Source organism: Erpetoichthys calabaricus, chromosome 5 (assembly GCF_900747795.2).
Source record: "Erpetoichthys calabaricus chromosome 5, fErpCal1.3, whole genome shotgun sequence".
NCBI lineage: Eukaryota > Metazoa > Chordata > Cladistia > Polypteriformes > Polypteridae > Erpetoichthys > Erpetoichthys calabaricus.
Window position 1 is genome coordinate 2399624 of NC_041398.2, and position 26025 is coordinate 2425648.

At 41.7% G+C, this 26025-nt stretch overlaps 1 protein-coding gene and 1 pseudogene across 1 annotated transcript in view; one reads left to right on the forward strand and one right to left on the reverse strand.

The window, feature by feature from the left end:
- Window positions 1–26025, forward strand: part of LOC114652498 (oocyte zinc finger protein XlCOF6-like) — a 389468-nt pseudogene that overhangs the window by 300180 nt on the left and 63263 nt on the right.
- LOC114652545 (tripartite motif-containing protein 16-like) overlaps window positions 1–26025 on the reverse strand; it is a 111188-nt gene that overhangs the window by 64233 nt on the left and 20930 nt on the right. Inside the window, exons 4-8 of the mRNA XM_051927850.1 lie at window positions 24179–24274; window positions 18526–18759; window positions 17769–17928; window positions 15842–15907; window positions 3796–4627 (exon numbers count right to left, since the gene is read on the reverse strand). Coding sequence (XP_051783810.1) covers window positions 4092–4627; window positions 15842–15907; window positions 17769–17928; window positions 18526–18759; window positions 24179–24274 — 1092 coding nt within the window. The 3' untranslated portion in view covers window positions 3796–4091. The remainder of the gene's footprint in view (window positions 1–3795; window positions 4628–15841; window positions 15908–17768; window positions 17929–18525; window positions 18760–24178; window positions 24275–26025) is intronic.

A 26025-nucleotide genomic window follows, 5' to 3' on the forward strand; every position in this document is an offset into this window, starting at 1 on the left:
GAGCTTCAGAAGTCCTCCACTGAGTCAGAAGACTGTCAGAAGGATGACCACCTCAGCAGGACTCTATCAGTCAGGTGTTCATGGTTGAGTGTTTAATGGAGGGCACTCGTGACAGTTTAGAGGACTCAGAGGACATGATGAGACTCACTGACCAAGAGCAGGCACTGCTCATCACCTGCCTAATATCATCTTTAAGATGAAGAGTGGAGGTGGCAGCATCATGCCAGGGGGACAGGGAGACGGGACAGAATGAAGGGAAGGAGGACAGCAGCCAAACACAGAGAGGTCCTTGAAGACCTGCTGCAGAGTGGGCTAACAGTTCAATGATCTGAAGCAAAAAGCCAAGACAATGACAGAGTGGCTTCAGGACAAGAGTGTCCTTGAGTGGTCCTGGTTTAGACCTCATCAACTGAGCCATCCACTTGCTGAAGAAGATCGAGAAGTTAAAATCTGTGCAGTCAACATGACACAAATAGAGGAGGTTACTGAGCCCCTCAATAAACTCATCACTTAGTTCTCAGAACGGCGATTCTTGAAGAAATCAGTGGCTTGGCTCCTCAAGTTTAAAGACCTAAAATAAAAGATAAACATTTCAGGTAGAAGTCAGCCAATGTAAAGGTAACCCAGAAGAACAAGAAACACTCGCCGTTGAACACATGAAGAGGTCCAAACTGACGGTAACACCAAACCCGATGTCACCAGAAGACTTAGCTAAAGCTGAAACAGAACTTGGCCACCTCAGTCAATGGCAAGAACTTCCAGAAGAATTAAAGGCTTTAAAGAAAAGGGCTTGTGAGATAAAGAACAGTCAGATCTTCAAACTGGAGTGAGTCACACAAGATGGAGTAGTGAGAGCTGGAGGAAGACTCGGCAAAGCTGCAATGTTAGATGAAGCTGAACATCCTGCAATTCTACACAAATATTCACATATTGCCCCCCTTATATTGCAGCACATTCATAAAGAAATCGTCCATTGTGGGCACAACTACATACTGGCACAGCTACACCAGGAATACTGGACACCTCAAGTAAAGTCAACTAACAGAAACATCATTTCAAAGTGTCCAACATGAGAAGATACATCAGAGAAAGCAGGAGAAGTAAAATGTCAGATTTGCTGAAGATCATTTGTTTCCTGACCAGCCGCCTTTCTCTAATGTCAGAGTTGATTATTTTGGTCCTTCACAAGTTAAAAGATGATGAAGTCAGGTCAGGAGGTGCGGAGTAATCTTCACGTGTCTGACCATCAGAGCTGCGCACACAGAGATGGCACTCAGCTTAGACTCTGATTCTTATATCAACGCCACACAACGATTCACGTGCAGAAGAGGACAAGTTAGAATGACACGCTCAGATAACGGGACAAACGTCACTGGAGCTGAAAGAGAGCAACGTGAAGCAAAAAAAGATCTCGAGCAAGAAAACATCAGCAACGCTGTGATGAAGAAAGAATTCAATTTTAATGTCTTTTGGATGAAAGCGTCTCTTAAGTGAGTAAATGTAAATGTAGAAAAAAAAAGTAAAATATCTCAGACAGAGCTTACTGAACATTTAAATGATAAAAATTAAAGAAAGGATTAAAATACACTTACAGAAAAAATAAAAAGGCAGGCGTAAAAATTCAAAAACCTCAAGCAACCAAAATCCAACAAACCTAAACCAGAGCAGGAGACCAAAAGGACCACTGAACATCAAAACGTAAAGTAGAGCCCACCAGACAGGACAGAGCCCAGTGTTGGAGCGGCTCTGTCATCAGCAGCTTCTTCTTAAATACCCCTGGGGGCGGAGCTCCAGCTGCAGTGTCACATGGCCCCGCCCCCCTGGGCTACACAAGAAACACACAAAAAAAAGAGGGACAATAAAACTAACCAAATATATAAACATCAGATTAATAAAACAAAACATACAAAAACACACCTTACATGCGGCAATAAAATTTACAAAACAATTCATAAAAAATAAGAAAAAATGTAAAGAAAACACAAACTCAGTTAAAGCAGAAATGAAACCCAAAAGAAACATCACAGCTTACTTCAGTCCTCAATGCACTTCAACTTCTTGTGGTGTCCATGAGAGTCAAATTCACCATTTAATGTCCATCTTTATTAGTAACTGAACATCTCAGTTGTGTGTGTGTGTGTGGGGGGGTCAGGCTGGAGTTGGCATTCGAGGGCACAGCAGACACACAGGGGCACACGGGACACATGACAGAGTGCAGACACTCAGATGTGGAATGGAGAGCACTGCTCAGGTCTAAATGATCGACTTCACTGCTAGACTTACAAATCAAATATTCAATCCAAATCAACATCTTATTTGTTACTCACCCCATTGTCATATTCTGACTTTTCCAGCGCTATTAAGAAATGGATCATCAATACGGAGTGTTATATCTTCAGATCAGACAACACAGGAGATGTGACCAGAGGTGGTGACAAGTCAGAAGGTCACAGATGAGCAGATTTGACAAATGTCAGTCATCCTTATTGTTTATTCACCAAACACCATTGGGAGTTTATTATACAAAATGTAAAGAATTATTAGATTTGTATTTTGTTAATACGTAACGATTATTAAAAAGATTAACTAAAATAAATGTTCTTTTCCCATAGAGAATCTTCCATAACCTAACAAAGCTGCACTGTCCTTAAAGGTAATGACAATATTAAGAAATCTGCACTAAATATTCATTTGATCAAACCCAAATCTTTCCTCCCCCTCAGCCTTGCCATTAATTTAATATTGAGAGTGGCCACTAGGGGGGGCAGTTTGGCTACAGAAGAATCAGCTCAGCTGTCAGCTCTGAAGGTCATGTGACTGTGTGATCATGTCACCCTTATTTTGCTCTTAATTCATTTAAATCTTAATTAGTTTTAGATATAATATTTAGAGTTCTTTATTTCAGGTGTTTTATTCTTGTGTTTTTACTTTATTCTTATTTCTTTTCCACTGCACTGTATTCTTTTCTCCCCCCTTTCCCATGTGTGTAATATGGCGGGTGTCCACTAGAGGGCGCCACTGCACTTCAGTCCCACCCCTCAGTCCTCCTGTTAAAGTCTCCATTCGTCTGACTCTCTGATTGTTTCTCATTCTCTCCTTTCGTGTTTCACTGCTCAGGATTTCACTGAATGCTTTCTGCTTTTACCTTTTAGATTTCCTTTTTGTATAAATTGCTGTGTAATATTTAGAGTGGCCACAAGAGGCAGTAGTGTGGCAACTGACCAATCAGTGACCCCTTCTGTCCACTCGTCGTCTTTCTTATCTGCTTTTAAATTTCAGGTTTGTGGACAAGGTGGGCCAACCCTGGACGGGGTGCCAGTCCACTGCAAAGCCACACATGTGCACCCATGTCAAGTGTGTGCCAACTCACCAAGAATTCATTAATTGAAGATGTTGGAGCTTTCAGGGTACCAAGAGTGACAAATCTGGGGACAAGGAGGAGGTGCAGTTTAAAGTTTAATGTGACATCAACTTAAACACCAAACTCTGTCAGTATGGCTGACATCTGACTGACCGGTGAGTCCTCGTCTTCAGACATTCACAGTGAATTCATTCTGAAGTGAAGGACCCTTTGAGTGACCAATAGAGGGTCACAAAATGTCTGGTGAGTGGACAACACTCCAGTCCCCTCTGTCACTCTCTGCTCCTACATATAGTCACTATTCAAGAGCTCTCCATACTGAGTCTGTATAGCGCTTTTCAGTTGTGCTGATCCAGCAGGACCACATGCCTGTCCTACTTAACAGGTGACGTTCAGTGACACTTGGGGACTGCAGTAGTTGTTGGGGTGTCAACCTGAAGGACATGTGGCTGTGAATCAACAGTGACCTCTGCTGGTCAGACTGGTATTTGTAGGTCTGAGGTGTCTCCGCCCCTCATTATGACACACACACATCTGATTGGCTACTCAAACCCAATAATAATGGAGACCCTGACAGTCGCACTCGCCCCGCATTCTCATCCACAAATTCAATCACAGAGGTGCTGACCCACCAATCCACCCATCCTCTAAATTTAATTTCACCCTAAACTACAAACACGAAGAGGTCCTGCGCTTGTGGGGACATCAAGTGACCGGTGGAGGGTACTGGTCAGTGGTCACATGGTGTCAGATGGCTGATTGTTACACTGGAGTCAGGACCAACATAAAACCCTGGATAGAGGGGCTCAGTGAAGGAGGTGTTGAACCTGTACAGGAGGGTCATTGTGTGTGAGACGCTATAAAATGACAGAGAGCCAGCAGGCCAGTCCAGATACACACCTATTCTGGGGCTGTAGGGAGCGCGGATTACAGTCCGCCTGTTATTGTGACACACGGAGTACTGGGAATTAAAACACCGCAAACTCCAGGAACTGTTGCTGTGTCCAAGGCCGGTCCCCATTCCTTTCTTGCCCAGTCCTTTAGATGCGACTCCAATCTCGATGAAGTCTCCACTGCCCTCCACCTCCCAGTAACAGCGCATCCCAGTCAGAGCCTCTCTGCACAGAACTTGTTCCCAGTAGTCAAATCTGTCAGGATGATCAGGATATTCAGCTTTTGTCCACTCCCATATCACCTTCTTGTTCCTTTCAGACAGATAGAGTTGTCTGTGTGCCGTGTTGATGTCCAGTGTGACAGGAGAGAAGTCTGAAAGGAGAGAAAAGAAAACGAGTGAGGAAATCTGGGAGTGTGTAACGGGACTGGGGGCAGAGCATAACACAGACAATTAACAAGAACCAATCAGGAGCTGCGCTGATGAGACACTAAGGCCGGATTTATACTTCATGTGACGAGATGCATGCTGCAGTAGATGCTCCTGCTACGCCAGTGTTGTACTGTTTATACTTGCGTGCGTACTTTACGTAAATCTGGAGGAATCCACCGGGTTGCAGTGAGAGATATTATCACGGGGAGAAAAGGTTCGGCTTCTCTTTGTTGTGAATTTCCTGGCACAGCCATAAAAGTCCAATGACACCTTACCGCAACATCTCTGACGAGGATGTTTAATGATTAAATCTATCAGTCCAGGGATTTGTCCATTCCAGCTAGCATTGGGCACGAGGCAGAAACAACCCCTGGACGAGGCCTCAGCTCATCGCAAGGTGAACACAAGCACACACACACACACCAGCGTCATTTTAGTGGCACCAAATCCCCAAATCTGCATATCTCTGGAAGGAAACCGGAGTCCACGGAGGAAACCCAGCAGGAAAACATGGAAACTCCAGGCAGGGAATATCAGTGACGTGACTCCCTGCAAGACAGCAGCGCTAACGCTCCGCCACTGGGTCACCCCCATGTCTGTAATTATTAACAGTATTCATTATTTAAACGAAATTACTGATTTATCTGTAAAATGTAATATACATACTTTAATGCATTTCATCATGAAAGTGATATCAAGTATAAATCTAAGGATTCTAAATGTGCAGAGAGTTGGAATATCATACATTTAATGTGTTCTGTGTGGTGATCTATAGCCGACGATCCTCTGCGGTCAGGACCGGATGGAAGCCCTAGAAAAAAAGACGGCACAGAAGATGGTATGTGACACTTTTAAAATGTGTCATGTCATTACGATCGGGAATATGTGACGCTTGAATATAAAAGCACCATGAATACATCTGTATGTTGGCATTTTGCTTCACCACATCAAACCATTTATCAAACATCGAAGCGCGTATATTGATCTTGTAGGATCCGCAAAGCTTTCTGTCACATGCAGATAGTAAACAGAGACTCTGACGTGACCTTCCAACTTTTAGCACACTGTGCCCCCCCCCCCCCCCGACTTTTTGCTGGTACTGCAACTCGCGTACGCGTCGCTTTAATTTTTGAGAACCTGCTCAGAGGACGCATCAAATGAACACTGAGAAAGCGTGGCAGCCATGATGCGGGCGCGTACGCATTCTAAGCGTGAAGTATAAATGAGCCCTAATAGTAAAGAGCTCATCTGATTGGACAGAATCTGTGGGGATTTAAAATAAAATTCTGGAATGACAATAAATCCGAATCCCTTTTATTCTCCAGTACTTCATGTGCAGGAATCTGACTTGGTAGATTTGGAGCTCCTTATAACGGAACACAACATCACAGACAAATAACAGAAAGAGCAGAAGTTAAAAAGACAAACTTCACACCAAGTTGTAGAATAATCCAATTATAAAGGAGATGTGCTGATAGTGATGTGCCAGTGAGAGTGTGTAGTGTGTATTCCCGTGTCACACACACACACGTCCTCACACTGTACACACACACACCATCACACAGTCTCTGACAGAACACATGAATACACACAGAAGACGTCTAAGTCACTGCTGGGAGAGGCTGTCGCTCTGGCTAAGAAACTCTGGAGGTGTCTGTTAGTTTGAGTTTGAATTGACTGAAGTGTTTGGGAGTTTGTGTGAAGAAGTGATGAGCTGCTGAGATGAGTCTGTGGTGGTCCTTATGACACGGTTAGTGACACGAGATGTCTACAGGTCTGCACAGATGAAGAGCACAGCAGACCTCACCACACGCTCTCATTTATTTATGGAGTGTGCCGTTGGTGAGCCAAACCAGACACCAATGGAGAATGTGATTACACTTTCAATGACGGCTTTGTAAAACTGAACGAGGATTGGCTGTGAAATATTTAATTTCTTTATCAGGCCTAAGAAGTCCAATCACCGCTGTGCCTTCTTAGTGATGTGATGGTGTTCATGTTCCAGCGGAGTGTGTTTGTGATTGTTGTGCTCAGAACTTTGAAGGAGTCCACCATATTGACTGCTGAATCCTTCATTTCTAGTGTCAGATGTTGTGACTGCTGTTTATGAAAGTCAATGGCCATTTCCACTGTCTCGGGGGTCTTGAGCAGCAGGGTGTTGAAGCTCACCAAGACACAAGACGAAACCCCTCTTTTCTAGAAGGTGTTTCATTGCCGTTAGTAATTAGACCAATAATGGTGGTGGTGTCATCAGTGAACTTAATGATTTAACTGAAGGATCAGTGGACCTGCAGTCATTGGAGTACAAGGAGTAAAGTAGGGGGGCATCCACAGCCTTGAGGGGCACCTGTGCTGATACAGAGACAGTCTGAGAGGTGGGAGTCCACACAAACATACTAATGTAGCAGCAGACTCCAGCGCCTTTGACTTGTTGTGATGATCAGCATTTCTAACTGCTCTGTAAAGCAGAAACCCCAGCAGCTCTAATGTGGAGTCAGGAACTGATGCTGTAAGCCAGGTGTCCACACAGCAGTACGCTGACCAGAGAGAATAATCCTTACTGGGGCCGAGAAGAAGACGAAGTTCATCTGTTTTAGGCCTCAGTAGTCGGACATTGATAAAATTAGTAAGGGAAGGGGCGCTCGACAAGCGCATCTCCTGAACCCCATGAGAGATCCTGTGCGCTTGCCCCTTCTCCTCTTCAGGTGGGAGTTACCTGGCTGGGAGTCCGAGTGTGCAGTCAGAGGTTCATAAGTGCTAAATCCAAATTAAAGTGTCCTTAATCAGTGGAGGAGAAATGAAGTCCAATCCCAGTAGACAGGAGCTGATCTCATGTGTATGTAATCCTCATATTGTTACAAAAGGCAAAGTTAACAGAGAAGAACAACACATCAGCAGCGAGGAAACAACTGTGGCTGCCCTGATCAGCGCCATCTTTATGAGCACAAGGTCACCGTCGAGGTCCGAGTTGAAATGGACTGTCTACACGGACCACTGGCTTTATTAAATGACACTTTCATTGTCACAGTCCACCTCTTAAATTTAAAATCAATCTACTGTCACACTTCATCACAAGCTGACAGCTCGAAGATTTACTGGCCTGCAAACAAGATGGCCATTGAGTGCTGAGAGATGTAAAGTTCATGAAGAAAATCATCATGGAGTGAGCTGAAGCTACTCTGTCATTAAAGGAGACAATTCATTTAGTACAAATTAATTTTAAAATCAAAAGACATAGGTTCAGAATAATAAAAAACGTGAAGATGAGTTACTGAACTATGAAAACTCAATTCAGGACAGCATGATGGCCGAGGGGTTGGAGCTGCGGCCTCAGAGATTGGGCTTCACGACTTTAAATTTGGCACCCAGTGGTCGTCTTCGTCAGGTCAGCATGTCACTCCTGGTTTTCTTCACATAATCCACAGACGTGTATGTTGGGTGAATTGGCAACACTGAATTGGCCTTGTGTGGTTGTGATCACCTGACTTAACACAACGCAGCCTGAACTGGATTAAACCGGTTTGACAATGTTGTATTAAAATCATTTTAATCGTTTTGACCTTTCTACTTTTTAAAGAAGAATCCTAATTTTCTGTCAAATAAGTGTAAACTGACAACAGTGATTGTTATCCGCCATTCTTTATTCCACAGAGCAGACTCTTTGTTTTTAATTTCAGATGTACACAATCTGTAGTACTAGGGTGTTGTACCATGTTAGCCATTATGAATGTAGAGAAAAGCCAAGCAAAATGACCCCTTTTATTGGCTAACTAAAAAGATTACAATATACAAGCTTTCGAGGCAACTCAGGCCCCTTCTTCAGGCAAGATGTAATACAGAAACTGGAGTTCCCTGTGTTTATATACACACTCTAGGACAAGAAACAACATTGGTAAATATTTAAAAGAGAAATTTTAAATGTAAAAAATTAAGAGATTCATTCAGGCTAGGGTTAATTTAGCAAGAGAGAAAAGAACAATGTATTGTCAAGATCTCTGGATAAGATAACTGTCCAACAAAGTCTTTTGAAGTTTGTAATGAGTTTTTTCAGTACAATGTGGGTCTGTAGATCGGTTGTCTGTCATTCTGAGAGATCTGAACAATCCTCATATCCGGCCATAAAACTCTTGTCTTTATTCAATCCATGTTGTAAAGTATTAAATTTTAGCATGAGTTTAACTTCCCATTCTTTTCTCTCTTGCTGTGTTTTGAAGTTGCCCATAAGCTCTGCGACTTTAAAGTCCTTCTCACAGTGTCCATGGCTGTTGAAGTGGGCCGCCACAGGAACATCTGTGTTGCCATGTTTAATGTGGAACCTGTGTAAATTCATTCTGTGGCGGAGTGTTTGTCCACTTTGACAGTGCTTAGCTATTGCTCCACATGCCATGCGCTCAGCTATTATTCAGTCCACCTTAAAATACGCGACGACGTCATATAAACAACACGAGACCGAACTACAATACATATACAGGCGCGAGACCTGATTGGTGATAATACGAAGAAACGAACAGTCCACATATTAACAGTGAGTTCGATCCTACTTATTACTTATCCATATTCCTAACGATATAAATCAAACAAGTCATCAATTCACGATCACGGATACAAAACTAGACGGCTCGAGTAACGGGACCACAAACACGAACCCGCATCAAAAAAAAAAAAATTCACCTCGGCGCGCTTCTAAAACCGCGGAACAAAAAATGTTACGCGAACAATTGGCATTGCTTTCTAAAGATACACTTGGTACAAAACATGCGATTTCCAGATCCCGAATATAACAATTGGTTATTACAACTACAACATTGTACACTCACCAATACAGATGGACTTCACCCAGATATTATTACAATTCCGCAACCCTTCATCTGCGACGACTTACTTACGGAGATATTTGGAACAGCTGTCTCATTAGACCAAATACCCCTTTTAACACAACGAAGTATATTATGTCCAAAAAATATTACTGTTGATCACATTAATAACCAGGTCATTTCATTACTTCCTGGAGAGTCACACCTCTTTCTAAGCTCTGACAAAGTTGACTCTGATGACGACAATGACTATCTTAATTTCCCCTTGGCATATTTGAACACTATTAACCCAGCCAGATTACCACAACACAATCTTAGCCTTAAAAACGGAACAATACTCATGCTATTAAGAAACCTTAACACTAAACAGGGTTTATGCAGTAGTACACGTTTAGTCGTCTACACCATAACACACAATGTTATTCAAGCAACAGTTCTTACAGGATCACATGCTAACAATACTGTTCTAATTCCTAAAATTGACCTTACAAGTTCTGACCTGGAATTACCTTTTACACTTAAACGGAAACAATTCCCCATTAAACCTGCCTTTGCCATGACCATCAACAAATCACAAGGACAAACCATGCACAAGGTTGGCATCTACCTATCTGAACCCGTTTTTGTACATGGACAACTTTATGTGGCCTTCTCACAACTTCGACGTTCATCTGATGTTAAAGTTAAGGTCATAAATGCTCCATGCCAAGGAAAACTCATTCAAGGACAAGACACCATCTTTACTACTAATGTTGTTTACAAAGAAATTTTCCAATAAACCTTTACACTGTGCCAAACACTTTATTGTTTGCTTCCTATCTGCGTCATCTACACCTTCACACTATGCTATATCTCATTCATACATCACGCTCTTTGTAATTTCCCAACACCAGGGGTTGGCGAGCGAAGCGAGCAGGGGGCAGAGCCCCCTAGTTACAAAAGACTCCAGAAACTCCTTATTGTTAACAAAAAGAAAAAGCTGCATAGACTACGAGAGAAAGCTGGACACTTAATAGCAAAAAACAAAGAGCAACAGACCTGCATTGTTAATCTCTCCTCATACACACCAAATGAAGCAGAGATGTCGGTACTTACAAAGGGACTCTCATATTGTCCTGCAAAGCCCATTGACAACATCAGACTCTGCAGTAATATGGAAGAATTCTTCAGAAAACGCAGACTAAAAGAATTTTTCCACAAGAAAGAAAACAGTAACACACAGGAACCAACAACAAGCAGTTACAACAACCCCACCAATAAATCCACATGGACACCAGAAGCTGGCAGAAACTCTACCCTGGATAATTATATAGACTGCTTCCGACAGAGAGTGAAAACAGGAATCTTAAATAGGCAACAAAATCGGATAGAAAACATTACTGGGGATGAGCGGAGAGCCACACATTCACTAAGGGAAAATACAGAAATCATTATCAATCCAGCAGACAAAGGGGGTGCTTTAGTCATCATGAACACATCAGATTATATACAGGAGGCACAAAGACAATTGTCCAATACTATGCATTATCACAAACTGCAAGAAGACCCAACAGATCTCTACAAAAAGGAACTAAAAAAAATAGTAAGTAGCTTTCCTCTTGACATCAGGGATCATGTAAACAGTTTAATTCCTGAGAACCCCAAAATGGGTTACTTCTACATGCTTCCTAAAATCCACAAAGAAGGGAACCCAGGAAGGCCTATAATCTCAGGAATTGGCTCCCTTACAGAAAATGTTTCATGTTGGGTGGAGCACATCCTTAAACCCCTCGCACGTAATACAACCAGCTACATCCAGGACACCACTGACTTCTGCTTTAGGCCCCTTACCTGAGGGAACCTTACTGGCCACAATGGATGTTGAGACACTTTACACTAACATCCCCCATGATGATGGCATATTGGCATGTGAAATGTACCTCAAACAACATGATTTACCCACAAAGTCAGTAATAGAAATGATAAAATTCACTCTGACACATAATCTATTCTCTTTTGGACAGGATTGCTACTTGCAACAAATGGGGACTGCAATGGGATGTCGGTTTGCACCTCACTATGCAAATCTTTTTATGGCAAAATTGGAGGAAGATTTCATGTCAATGTGCATCGTAAAACCAATGTTGTATCTCCGTTACATAGATGACATCTTCATAATCTGGACTGCCAGTGAAAAGGACCTCCTCCACTTTCATAATGAATATAATTGTTTTCACCCCAACATAAAGCTGAAGCTGAATTACTCAAAAACAGAAGTCAGCTTCCTTGACACCACCGTTCAACTGAAAGACAACACCCTTGTAACTTCTGTTTATCACAAACCAACAGACAGACGGACCTACCTGAAAAGTGATAGCTTCCACCCCAAGCATATAAGGCGCTCCATTATTTTCAGCCAAGCAATACGGTACAATCGTATTTGCTCAGACCCGACAGACCGGGATCAACAACTGCAGGAGCTCAGACAAGATTTCATCAGACAAGGTTACACCCCGAAAACAACAGACACTCAAATAAGAAGAGCTACTGCCATACCCAGAGACACCTGATGGAATATAAAAACAAAGATAACAAGGATCGCATCCCCCTTGTTGTCACCTACAACCCACATCTTGAAACACTTCGAAAAATTATAAAAGAACTTCAGCCAATACTAAACAATGACCAAACACTGAAAAATGTATTTCCTGAACCTCCCCTCCTGGCATTCAGACAACCACCAAACCTTCAACAATTAATTGTCCGAGGCTCCCTAAGTGAACCAACAGAAAATGGCACATCTCCATGCCTACAGAAAAGATGCAAAACATGTGCCCACATCTATGATACAGACCGTATAGTTATACCACACTGCCGACTTGAACATCACATCAAGGGATCATTTTCCTGCAGATCATCTAATGTGGTCTACCTAATTTTCTGCATGAAATGTCCTGACACTGCACTTTATGTGGGAGAAACTGGACAAACACTCCGCCAGAGAATGAATTTACACAGGTGACACATTAAACATGGCAACACAGATGTTCCTTTGGCGGCCCACTTCAACAGCCATGGACACTGTGAGAAGGACTTTAAGGTCACAGGGCTTATGGGCAACTTCAAAACACAGCAAGAGAGAAAAGAATGGGAAGTGAAACTCATGCTAAAATTTAATACTTTACAACATGGATTGAATAAAGACAAGAGTTTTATGGCCAGATATGAGGATTGTTTACATCTCTCAGAATGACAGACAACCCGACTACAGACCCACATTGTTTTGAAAAAACTCATTACAAACTTCAAAAGACTTTGTTGGACAGTCATCTTATCCAGAGATCTTGACCATACATTGTTCTTTTCTCTCTTGTTAAGTTAACCCTAGCCTGAATGAATCTATTAATTTTTTACATTTAAAATTTCTCATTTAAATATTTACCAATGTTGTTTCTTGTCCTAGAGTGTGTATATAAACACAGGGAACACCAGTTTCTGTGTTACATCTCGTCTGAAGAAGGGGCCCCGAGTTGCCTCGAAAGCTTGCATATTGTGATCTTTTTAGTTAGCCAATAAAAGGGGTCATTTTGCTTGGCTTTTCTCTACAGACATACACAATAAAATAAATGACAATTTATTTAAACACAATTATTAGGACCCTCACCTAATGTTCTCTGACTGACTGTTTTCAGGTGATACCTGCCATCAAGCACTTCCTGTGGCTCTGGCCGAGACTTCTACTCCTCTCACTGTCCACTCGGCCCAGTCTTCTTGGGCTTTAATGGACTTCTTCTCCCAACTGTAACCTCCAGCTCTTCCCATGGATGTTGACTTGGATTCATTTTAGGGCACATAGCTGACCACTTCAGAACATTCCAATGTGATTTCCACCATACTTGGGTGGTCTTACTTGTATGTTCTGGAGGATCCATGATCTACACTTCAGACAGAGCCTTGTGAAGTTTGGTCCAGAATGTCTTGATGATCTTCTCATTTTATTGTGCCCTACCCAGATTCAGCACAGCAGCCCCCTAACATTAATGAGCCTCCTCCATGTTTTGTGTTTTTTCTTTAACAGTAAGTCACAACAGCTGTGTGTCCACAGAAAACAAAACGAGTGTTCAAAGCTCTTGTTTAGTTTCATCAGACCAAAGAAACTTTTCCAGCATTGTGGCTTGTCATCATGTGTTTTAGAAAACTCCAGTCAATTATTTATTTTATGTCTGTCTTTCAGAAGTGGGGCCTTCTACCACGGAGCCTACTTTCATTCAGTAAGCGATTGATGGAGCTACTTGAAGCTGTTGTACTTTGATCTTGGAGGTGATCCTGAATCTGTTCTGATGTTTGTCTTGGTTCTTTTTCCACCACTGAAGCTATCTTTCAGTTCAATTGGGGTCCATTTTCCATCTGCAGCAGCATTCAGTGTTTGGCTACAGCCCAATGGACCTTCATCTTCTTGATGTTAAGTTACTGAGGCCACAGGAACATGAAGCTCTGTGGAGATGGCCTTGTAGCCTTTACCTTGACCATGCTGGGCTGTGTGTGATGATGCAGGTTCGCTCCATGCTCCCAATGTCCTTATGGGAGCCCTGAATCCAACACCGTCAGTAATATCACCGAGATGAGCTGACAAATGAGGACAAATCTCACATGAAGCCAGGGGATATTTCCAAAAAAGTGTATAAGTGCTTTTACTAAAACAATAATCAAAACAAAATGTGCAGTGCACATCAGTTTCAATACATCCAAAAACAGAAGTGTCCAGTGGGGATAACATCAATCAAATAAATAAATCCTTTAAAACTCGGTTAAAAATGCAGAAGTTAAAATGCGGTCTCACTGTTCCCGATCCTAGCACACCTCCTTCTTTCTCCCCGGCTCACCCATAACTCTTGTAATCGGCGGAGACCTCAACAGCAACGAGCTCCATTCAGCCAACCTCCGTCTTGGCCTCCTTCTGGACGTCACTGCCAGACCATCCGAGGTCGGCTCTCCTCCCTTCATCCTTTGTGCTCTCGCAGTCACTCCTCAGATCCCTCGGGAGGACACCTGCCCTGCTCACCCCACTCACTTGAACTTTCAGTGGGGTGAACTAGCCCCTAGAGCGCAACATCTTAACGCCCCTTTGCAGGGCCCCAGCTTGTTCTGTCTCCTCATCCAAGATGGCCAGATCGTCCTGCTAAGCTGCCATCCATTCACTTACTTTAACCTCTATTTTCTTCACCTCCATCGATCGAGCTCTCTCTCTACATCCCCCCTTTCTCTGGTGTCGACCCGTATATATACACCTACCTCCGCGCGCCTCCGTGGGTGCAGCGCCTTAATCACACACCGCAGGAAGCCAATGAGGCAAATGAGAACGACCGCACCCACACGTGCAGGTGCGACTCGCTCCAATTACCTCATTAACATCCCGCGGTCGTGAAATCTCACCTACGGCTATACAGATTTAAAACCCGGCCCTTTTTCTTGAAGCCGTGGATCCGCTATACCACACTGTGACCTTCTTCCTTTCCTCCTCTTCTCTTATCCATGTCCAGTGTGATGCACACAATGACTCAGCAAAGCTTTGTGAGGGCTGAGAGACTGAAGACCCCCGTGATTCTCATGGAGGACTGATTCTTATTCAATGATGTCTTTTAACATCTAATGGCTTTCACAAAAATGTCCATGCCATCTTCTTTTGGTTTAATTCCTACAATGTGTTCAGTCATGAATAAATAATAAAGGTTCTGCTCTATGGAGATAAGAATGATGGATGCCGAGTACTTTTGTCAGCTTTAACTTATTTCACATACAGTTGTGATTCTTTTTAAATTTAACACTTTTGGCTGTGTCTGTATATCCATATACTGTACATGTATATGTTAATGGTGGTGGACATTGTGTTTATTATGTGAAACACACTGAGCTGCTTTCATTCAATGGCATGTGCTGTATAAATGGATTATTATTACCAAAATTATAATGTAATGACTGAAGAAGAACAGAATCAGAAAGGAGACACTGGAATACAGAAAGAGAAAACAGCAGGAAGGGCAAAGAAAAAAATAAGACAATAGAAAAAGGGCAAAGGACACTGGAGGTGAGAGGTTTGTGAGAGGTGGATGTGGCGTAGTCGGTAGGATTTCATTTTTATTTTCCATGAGTTCACTTGACACATAAAAGACTCAAGTCCAACAGACTGCTTTGGTGCTTCCCTGTCCAGAATGTTAAATATCCCATAATGCACCAGTCACAGGACCCCCGTCACTTTCAGCTCATCAATCACACTACTCTCACATAATGCTTTCTGCTGGCTACACTATCATATCATGTGATATTAAAAGTGAAATGATAAATTCAATGAATTTACAGACTCACATTGTAAAAACTCCTCTCTGCTCCGAGGTTGAGGAGGCTGTAGGGTGAAGACTGGAGCTTCACGACCTGTAAATACAAAGAAAAGAGAAATATGGAGAATGTTAAGGTGGAATTTTATAATATTAAATTCTTAAACACTAATTACAAATGTAATTCAGTTAAAATAAAACAACAAAACATGCAGATCGAGTCTGCACACAGAGCCCACCGGTGTGTGGATGATGCAGTGACTCTGAGTTTTCTTTACCAACATTTTGATGAGCCACAGACACATGTGAGGGTCTCGATTGTGGACTTAACCCCTGCTTTAGATACCAACATCTCAGAGCTTCTAGATAATAAACTGACAGAGTTCAGCCTGCCCAGTCCAATCCACCATTGGATCTCAGACTTTCTTCCCGGTAGTAAACCGTGTCGGTGCAGTTGGGCGCACACATGTCTGACCTGTTAACCCTCATCACTTCACTTTGTTTCCTCTCCTGTGTTGTCAGTTGGCCCCAGCGCAGCAGTTCTGTTCATGACAGACATTGTTAGGTTCCATTTATGTTCATCAGTGCAGAACTGCGTCAGCTTACAGATTTGTTTAAACACACAGTATTATGATATGTAAACATTATATAGTTTATAATTTGTAAAGTGTTAATGTGTTTCACCTGTGAACTTGTTATGTGCACTCAGTGTAGTGTTCAGGTGGTCCTGAAGTGGTCAGGGTTCTAATGCACTCCCCCAATTTGCTTATCTTTTCCACCAAAATATATGAAGAAATACTCTCACTGTGTGAAACTCTCTTTAATGTCAGTGGGTGTAATGAGTCTGAGTATACGACACCACACTTAGAAAACACATGAGCCTGTGGAAACATGGTGGAAAATGGATTAACATGAACTTTTTATGAGGAGCCCATCTGATAAAATGTAAAGGGCAGAGAAGTCAGCAGAAGCTCATTCAGATTTAATGATATTACAAAGCACTGAAGTTCATCCCAATTCAATTTCATTTATGTCGTCGCTGCTTTCAAGTTCACAACACATCATTTGTACGCTGAGCTGGCCCTGCCAGTTTAACACAAAGAACAGAAGACACAAGAAACACAAAGAAAGAGGAAAGTAAGGACTAACATGTCCGGTGCACAGAGGATCATAAATCTACAACACGATCAAAACAAACAGACAGACGTACCATTGTATCATTAACACTGTTTAACAAATGTGCTTCACGGTGCTAATAAGAAATCTAATATTTACCTTAGACATTCAAGAACTCTGTTTAATATGAGAGTGTGATATCACACAACTAGACACAGTAAGGGACATTAGAAAAAAATCTTAACAGTAAAGGCTTAGAGATAAATGTAAAAGAGCAGGCCTTCTTCATCAATACAATACAATTTATTTTTGTATAGCCCAAAATCACACAAGAAGTGCCACAAAGGGCTTTAACAGACCCTGCCTCTTGACGGCCCCCAAGCCTTGACTCTCTAAGAAGGCAAGGACCCCCTAAAAAAAAAAAAAACCTTGTAGGGGAAAAAAATGGAAGAAACCTCACGAAAGGCAGTTTAAAGAGAGACCCCTTTCCAGGTAGGTTGGGTGTGCAGTGGGTGTCAAAGAGAAGGAGGTCAATACAATACAATACAATACACAGAACAAATCCTCAATACAGTATAAAAATAAAAATTTTATAAGAATGTAGCAGAATTTAACAGTAGATGATATCCCATAATATGATTTGGATATGTTTAGAGCCCTGGAAACCTCATCCATCAAGCTGCCTCCCCCATTTGGCCATTCCACAGCTGAAACAGCGCTGGGCTAGCCAATCTGATGAAAGGACCCCTATTTCCCATGATCCATCATCCATCTCACTGTCCCTGTGATTGTCATTCTGGTCCTCCTAATAGAGTTTAACAAAACAAGAAGAGTCACAGTACCTGGTGGAGTCCATGTCATGATGTCCCACTGACTGATGTTCACCAGACTCTTTTTTAGACCGGACAGCTCCTTTCTCAGGTCCTCAGAAGAAAAGTCAGCAGTGACCGTGAAGCTCAGCGAGTCTCCATCAGCAGGAAGGACACAGTGAGATGAAAAAGTCTGCATCAGGAGAGAAGAGGGAACAAGGAGAAATAAAAAGTAACATTAATAAGAAGGACCTCCTCTTAACTAAACATCAGTGTGGTGGACATTCATTTTGAGTTTAAATAGAGAGATTACTTTCATTTATTCATTCATTATTTGTAGGAGAACGTTTCATTATAATGGACCAAACAACGTCATTGGCCTTGATTTTCAAAAAGCTTTTCACACAGAAGTCCATAAGAGGCAAGTCATCAGACTGTTGATAAGTGGACTGAGGGGGCAATGGACAGGCAGGTGAAGACCTGACTTAGCAGACAAAAGAAGGCATTGGGCTCATGTAAGTATGTATGTATGTATGCATGTATGTATGCATAGATATATAGGTAGAATGTAAAACACATTTCATACAAATTTACTTACTCAAACAGACAACTGCAGTATGACCTCCCTGTCATGTAGATGAAGGCTAAGATTTTAACTTTTTGCCTAAATTTTGGAAATATTAGGCAAATATGAAATTGGACTGAATGGCCTGTTCTCATCATTTGTAAAAACTCCTCAGGTCCCACACACCCCAGTCTCATCAGACTCCCTGTGAAGTGTCACTCTCACCTGCAGGAAGTGGAGATGGTCCTTGGTCTCTGAAAGCTCCTTCACCTCAGCTTCTCTCCTCTTCAGCTCCTCAATCTCCTTCTCCAGTTGCTCCATGACTCCTTCATCCTTCTCCATTTCTCTCTTTTCTTGTTCTCTGATCCTCTCAGTCAATTTCTTGTGAGCTTCCTCAATGCACCTTATTAGAGCTGTGAAGCTCTTATCATGTTCCTCGATTACTCTTTCCACAGAAAGCTGTTGGACAGGAGAAAAGTATTGAATTTAGTCACCTAATTTAAAAAAAAAAAACGTCACATGACACTTTTGTTAGTATTTTGATGTTGTAGAGGAGATTTTGAATTAGGAGATGGGTGGCAGGAGTATTCCCTACCTAGTATTCCCTTGGTACTCTGGGTAGCAGCATCTTCTTAAGACACTTGCATGTCTGTATGGAATATGCAGTCTTAATAAGCGGCTCTGTATGATCTGTGAGAGCCACTGGCACAAGCTACTGGGGGACAGCACTATTGTCCTGTGACAATAAGACATTAAGAAGGCTAACAGAATGTCAGGTTATATAGCGCCTTGATGTGCGGAGTACAAGTCACAGGAGGTTCTGCTCAAGCTTAATAACACACTGGTGAGGCCTCATCTGGAGTCCTGTGTGCAGTTTTGGTCTCCAGACTGCAAAAAGGACATAACAGCACAAGAGAAGGTCCAGAGAAGAGCAACTAGGCTGATTCAAGGCTACAGGGGATGAGTTATGAGGAAAGATTAAAAGAGCTGAGCCTTTACAGTTTAAGTAAAAGAAGATGAAGAGGTGACCTGATTAAAGTGTTTAAAATTATGAAGGGAATTAGTCCAGTGGATCGAGTGACTTTAAAATGAGTTAATCAGGAACACAGGGACACAGTTGGAAACTTGAAGGGTAAATTTTACCCAAACATTAGGAAGATTTTTTTCACACAGAGAACCACAGACACTTGGAGTAAGTGACCAAATAGTGTGGCAGACCACAGGACTTCAGGGACATTCAAAAGTGAACTTGATGTGTGTTTAGAAGAGCTATGTGAATAGGACTGGCGAGGTTTGTTGTGCTGAATTCCCTGTACTTGTCTAGATGACTATTATTGTAAAAAAAAAAAAATATATATATCTATCTATTATAATAAAAAAAATCGTGGATCAAAGTGTGATCTTCTCGGAAAGACACTTTGATGTCCCGCGAGACCAGGCATGAGACCAAAAGACAGCTGCTGTACAAGCTTTTAAATGATCGACACACAGCATGACAAGCAGAACACGCAGCTCAGCAGCAGCAACCCAACAGCTGATCTGACCGCATCTCCTTAGCGTGCGTTAAGCCCCCCCTTCACAACGCGAGCGGCAGAGAGGTCCCTAGTATATATATATTTGGACCAGAGACCAGTATGTAAGAGTTGTGTTCTGGTTTAGTGTGTGAGGTGTCACCTTGTCAAACCTGTCAGACAGATATTAAACATGAGAGTTTAGATGTTGCTCAAGGGGTTTTTCATTTCACTTTATGAACTCTTTGCTTGTTAACCTTCACCATCTGTTATCAATTGTATTTCTCAGAGTCCTGAGTTTTTATCGACCAGGTTGTTGTATTTTTATTTCTTTATTTTACTTTTCATTATTACTACTCACTGCCATTGTCAACTTGACTCATACTTTTATGGGTCACCCAAGTGTCAATATAATGAGGGTTAGTGTGCAAGTAGGACACAGTCGAATGCAAGTGTAGTGTATGAGGTGCACACTGTCCAGGATCATAGTCAGGGATTCATTCATTTTGAGAATTGAGATGAAGTTTTGCTCCTGAAACAGAGAGTCTCACATGCTGTGTTGTCTTCTGAGTACACAGGTAGAAAACTTCTATGGATGGCTGCCAGAGCAGTGGAGGATCCAGGTGTCACTATCAAGCTTGTACAGGGGTCACAGAATAATCAAAATAGGTGGGATAGACGGCCAGTTCTGCGGGACAAATGTAAGAGTTGAGTGTAAAGCTGAGGAGTAGAACTGACAAAGTGGTCATCTCAGGACTTCTACCTGTGCCACACCAGCAGAGGTGGGTAGTAACGAGTTACATTTACTGCGTTACATTTACTTCAGTAACTTTAAAAAAAAAAAAAAAATTGTACTTCTAAGAGTAGTTTTAATGCACCATACTTTTTACTTCAGTATATTTGTGAAGAACAAACGCTACTCTTATTCCGCTACATTGGACAACATTCGACTTGTTACTTTTTTCCAATTATACATTAAACTATATTTTTGCAAGAGAGAAGTTGCCAGTGGGTCTACTGCATAACTGTTTCACCAATCAGACGTAGCCATGCAGTCACATGACCACACACAAACTTCCTGCGTCTTGCAGCCTGTGAGAGACTTTTTAGTCATGTGGGGCTCCTGTTCACTACTAAACAGTCACAGCTTCACTGCAAGAACGTCGTCGCTCCCAAGCCTGCCTTTCATGTCTTTCTCCTTTTCTTTGATTCCCCCTTCTTTTTTTGTGCTGACCCGTATATATACACTCCTGTCTCCGGGGGCCTTAATCACACGCTGCAGGAAGCCAGTTAATCAATTGAGAATGATCGGACATGCACATGCAGGTCGATTCACTCCAACTACCTCATTAACTCCCCGCGGTCGTGCAATTGCGCCCATGGAGAGTGACACGGCTTTATGGATTTTTTTTTTTTTTTGAAGCCGAGGACCTGCTACACCACAAAGTGAATACGCAGTATTATACTGTCAGTGTACAGGATATCTCGTCACTGTAAGTAGTTTGTACTGTTCTAACATACATGTTACCTACTGCAGGTATCGGCTTCAAAAGCTTTGTTGTGAAAAACTGAGATTTGGAACTTTGTGTTATTTTTGCATCTTTATTTTGTAAAGATGTGATTTATTTTTACTCATTTTTTTATTTTATTATTTGGAAATAGCAGAATTTGCACATTTATATTTCTGTCTTATTACAACATTTCTAAAAAATAAATCATTTATTTTGTTCAAACAGTTACTCAGTACTTGAGTAGTCTTTTCACCAAGTACTTTTTTACTCTTACTTGAGTAAGTTTTTGGTGGACTACTTTTTACTTCTACTTGAGTAATATTATTTTGAAGTAACGCTACTCTTACTTGAGTACAGTTTTTGGCTACTCTACCCACCTCTGCACACCAGTCCAAATGAGATAAGGAAGATTAGATGACTTAATATACATCTGAAATATCTGTGTAGGAAGAAGGGGGGATGTGTTATATTTCAACTAGAGGAGCATTAATGTAAGCTTAATATGTGTCACAAATAAATTAATGAAAGCAATTCTCAGGAAAAGATTGACCAACACAGATCTAGGTGAGGACTGCCAGTGAGAAGCTCGTGTGGGTTTAGATGGGGGATTTCATGTTTCACTAATGTGCCAGAATTCTACAATAAAACAAGAAATGCATCTTAATACATAATTTGCCAGCCTACTCACTCACGTCTGTCCGAAGCTGAATGCGCAGTCGCCTTCTGCGCAGCTGCCCGAAAAACCTTACGAGACCGACACCGCGGCAGGCGGCGGATTTACGGCCGCGAAAATTCAAAGAGAAAGGTGACTTCGATCGACATTCAACCCCAACATTACGTCAGGCAGCGGATTTACGGCCACAAAAATTCAAAGAGAAAGGCAACTTTGATTAAAGCTCTAGAGGCCTGAAAGGCGATTTCGACTACAGCTCGAGGCCCAATTACGCATTCTGACTCAATTACGCATTCATTCAATACACCTATATCAGGTTTGTGGTGCTTATACTTATTACTATTCCACTCGTGCCCGTTTCATCTTACGTTGTCGAAACGGGCTCTTTGTCTAGTAAAAGCATAAACCAGTATGGAGGTCAGTCTGCCAGGAGGGCTCACGTTCAGTCACTTGTTCATCCTTGACTGTCACTTCTGTTTCTTTACTGGACTGCACATATTGAGTGACAAGTTATACCCCACCCAATTTCTTTGAACAGAAGGATGCACCCCAGTTGTCTGATTCTGCTGTGTTTACTATTTTACTACACCAGATGGCGCTGAGCTTTATAATAAATCAGATAGGAAGTGTTTAGTCTGTCCAGGCACAGAAATGTGTGTGAAGAGTTCTTGTTCTGCTGATGAGAACATTCTTATAAATGGATCCTAGAAGAACTGGGCATGAAATAGGAAGGAACTCTGGACAGTGTGCCAGTCAAATGTATGTCCAGATCACAAGGAAATCCACAGTGGAAATCCTAATGGGGCAAATTACAGTCACTGCCAATTAACCAAACTGACATGTGATGATGTGGGAGAGGAACTGGAGATAAACACCTCATGGACCATGGATGGTGATCTGGAAGGCAACAGAAAAGACCACCGCACCACCTTACTGTCCTTTGTCATTAAATATGAATGGATAAATTGTAGCTCCACTGCATTGAAAATGTGTGTTTACAGCTTGTCTGTCTGGTCTGCTTGTGTGGGTATGAAGATAGGCCATACATCCTGTTTGAGGAATAGACGAGTAATTGAGAGCGGCAGAACACCTGAAGGCTGGACAACTAGTTGTAATAGGAATTTGCATAAATCACATCATTTTATGAAAGGAGAAAGAGAACAACAACTGAAAGGCTCACTAAACGGAGCAGCATCTGTAAAAAGGAACTGCGGCTTTGAAGACCTGTCTAAATAGGTGAAGGTCAGCAATCATCTCCAGGGACGTGAATCTTGAATTTAATCCCAACTAGCAGACTCGGTGAGCTCACTGCAGTCCTTTTATTATAATGGCTCAGGACTGACTGGGAAAACATTTTACATTTAAATTTTCAGATTCTTTCATTGGCCATCTTCTACAATTCATTTCCACATTATAATCAGACAACTTGAACTCTGGAGTATTGTGTGAACTTCAGAAGGGCTGAGGTGTGTATTTCACTCTGTATATGTTTATTCACAAGTATGGGGGATTATTGTGTGTTGAATGTCATTGTCATCTTTGTGTCTTTCTTTCTTAATTATTTTTTCCTTCTTTTCTGAAATTGCCTTATCACTGTTTTTTGACACATACTGTACATATTCATTTGACTGTTTAGATATGCTGATGATATCAATAGATGAATGTACAGCAGGATTCTTCATGGGCTGATATTGGCCTGTCCTTATATTAGTTTATGAAGATGAGTGGCAGCAATCGGCCCGTTTCAGCAGATCAGCATGTAAACAGGTGGAGGTGCGCGTTATCAGCACTCAGTCCAGTAGCCTAACACCTTCACTTATGGAGTCCAATAAAGCTGCAACATATCAGAATGAACAGAGAAAGTCCATTAAGGAATGTTGTGTTGACTGATCCAACTCAGAACATCAGTGCCAACCTTCATTATGAGTTATTGTTAGGGGAGTGAAGTCACCTTTAAGTGGAGGAATGAGAAACCTGAGGACATGAGAGTCTAGTGGTCTGAATTCCTAATGACTAAAACATGAAATGCTGTCAGCAGTGAAACACCATGAAGGACACAATAAACTATCTTCTCTCCTTCTCCATCTCCCTGTCCTCACACATCACCACCACAAACTCTCACAACCCTTTTAGTTTTTTTTTTTCCTCTCTTTGATATGAAGTGTCGTCTTAATTCCACTCACCTTCATCTCCTCCACTCTCCTCCTCGTCTCCTTCAGATTCTTCTCTTTCTCTTCAAGTCTCCTCCTAATTTCACTCTGTGTCACCCCCATCTGTTTCTGTTTGGACACACAAGAGGACACATGGGGGTCTTATCAGAATTCTCTTCCACTTTCTGAGCTTGTGGTGTCATTTTGAGTGATTAAATTTGTACAACACATTTGTTTCACATCCCATGACACAACTTACTGTTTCTGTCACACTTGTCTTCATACTGACACAGTAGGTGACACTCAAGAGATTTAATGAAACAAATATGAATTTCACAAAAACATTCAAATAAAGGTTTAATTTAACAGTTCAATTCAAGATGGAGTTTGGGCTTGAAGAGAGCTACAAATAAAGGAGACAGTCTGAAGGCTCACTGGTGTACGAGTCAGTCCTTGAGGTTGAGAGGACATCACATCGACAACCAGGATATCAGAGCTTCACACATAAAAACTGAAGAAACCTACAAACCCAGGAGACCTCGGATGGCTAAGGACTGCAATTGTAGGACCAACAAGGCCATTGTGGAGTTGAGACTTGTGAGAACTTTGTCAAGTGTTTGGTCTTTTTATGGAGTCAAGTGAGATAATTGAGGTCGAGAAGACACGACTGAGTCTGAGGAGTTCAGGAAAAAGTGAAATCTGAAGAGGAGTTTAATGAGCTCAGAGAAATCTGACAATAAATCAAAGGAGTTACTAATAGAAATACTAAAACAAAACATTATAACTGAAGATCAGAGAAATAAAAAAATAACACAAGTGAAAGTTATCTAACTCAGAGTTCAAACATGAAGAACAGCAAACGAGTCGCACACAGTAGGCTGCTTTATGGCATGGAGGGCATGTGGCTTGGCTATTTTACAGATAGGCGCAGATCCAGTTGTCATTGTCAATGTCACAGTAAGTGACAAAAGTAAGAGCAGGCTGGCAATTGTGTAAGAAAAGAGTGAAAATGGAGGAGCTAAGATTAGAAGAAGACGACACCCGGTGGTCTTATCAGAAGTGCTGTCTGTGACACAAGACACTCCTGGGAGGACTGGAGAGATCAGAGTTTAACATGAGGCTCACATTGGGTTTAAGATGGAGGGGCACAGGGCTAAGGGGCATCAGGGGGATTTTAACCATCGGATTGCTGCTACACCCCTGGCATGGGATCCACTGATGTTTTGGGAAGTCAAACAAGGAGGTCCGTCGTGGACTTTTAACAAAGGAGCTTAAGAAGTCGAGGTTTACAAACTCATAATGAGAACAGGCAGGGATATTAATAAGACTAAGGGATAAGCTGGGGTGGATATTAATAGGAAAGTCAAATAAGAAATATACTAATACAAAAAACAAATATAGAATCAAACTAGAGAACTGCAAAGCAGAAACATAAGACTAATAAATTAAAAGATTAGAATCATAATAGTAAGTTACAAAAGAGTGAAAACCTCGAATGAGAGTGAAAGTGAATAAAAATAACAGGAGCGTCAGTTTACAAAGTCTTAACAATCCATGTAGTAGTCCGTGATAATAATAAAAGTGTAAAAGGTAACTTTAAAATGTCTTGACTACAGGGGATAAATCAAAATCAAATTGGCAGTACATTATAATAGGAGATCTGAATACGCGAGGTCATCAAAAAGAAAACAAATGAATGGAAGAAAATGAAATCTGACTAAGGCCAAGGGAGGCCAAGAACAGAAATGGACACACAAGATTTAGAAATGTCAGTGTGTGTTGGTGGTGTAGAATTTCATTAACAACCAACTGCTTCAAATCTGTCAGGGTACAGAGATTTGAGCAGAGAGCATCAAGGGTACAGGCCTGACATTAGGAGT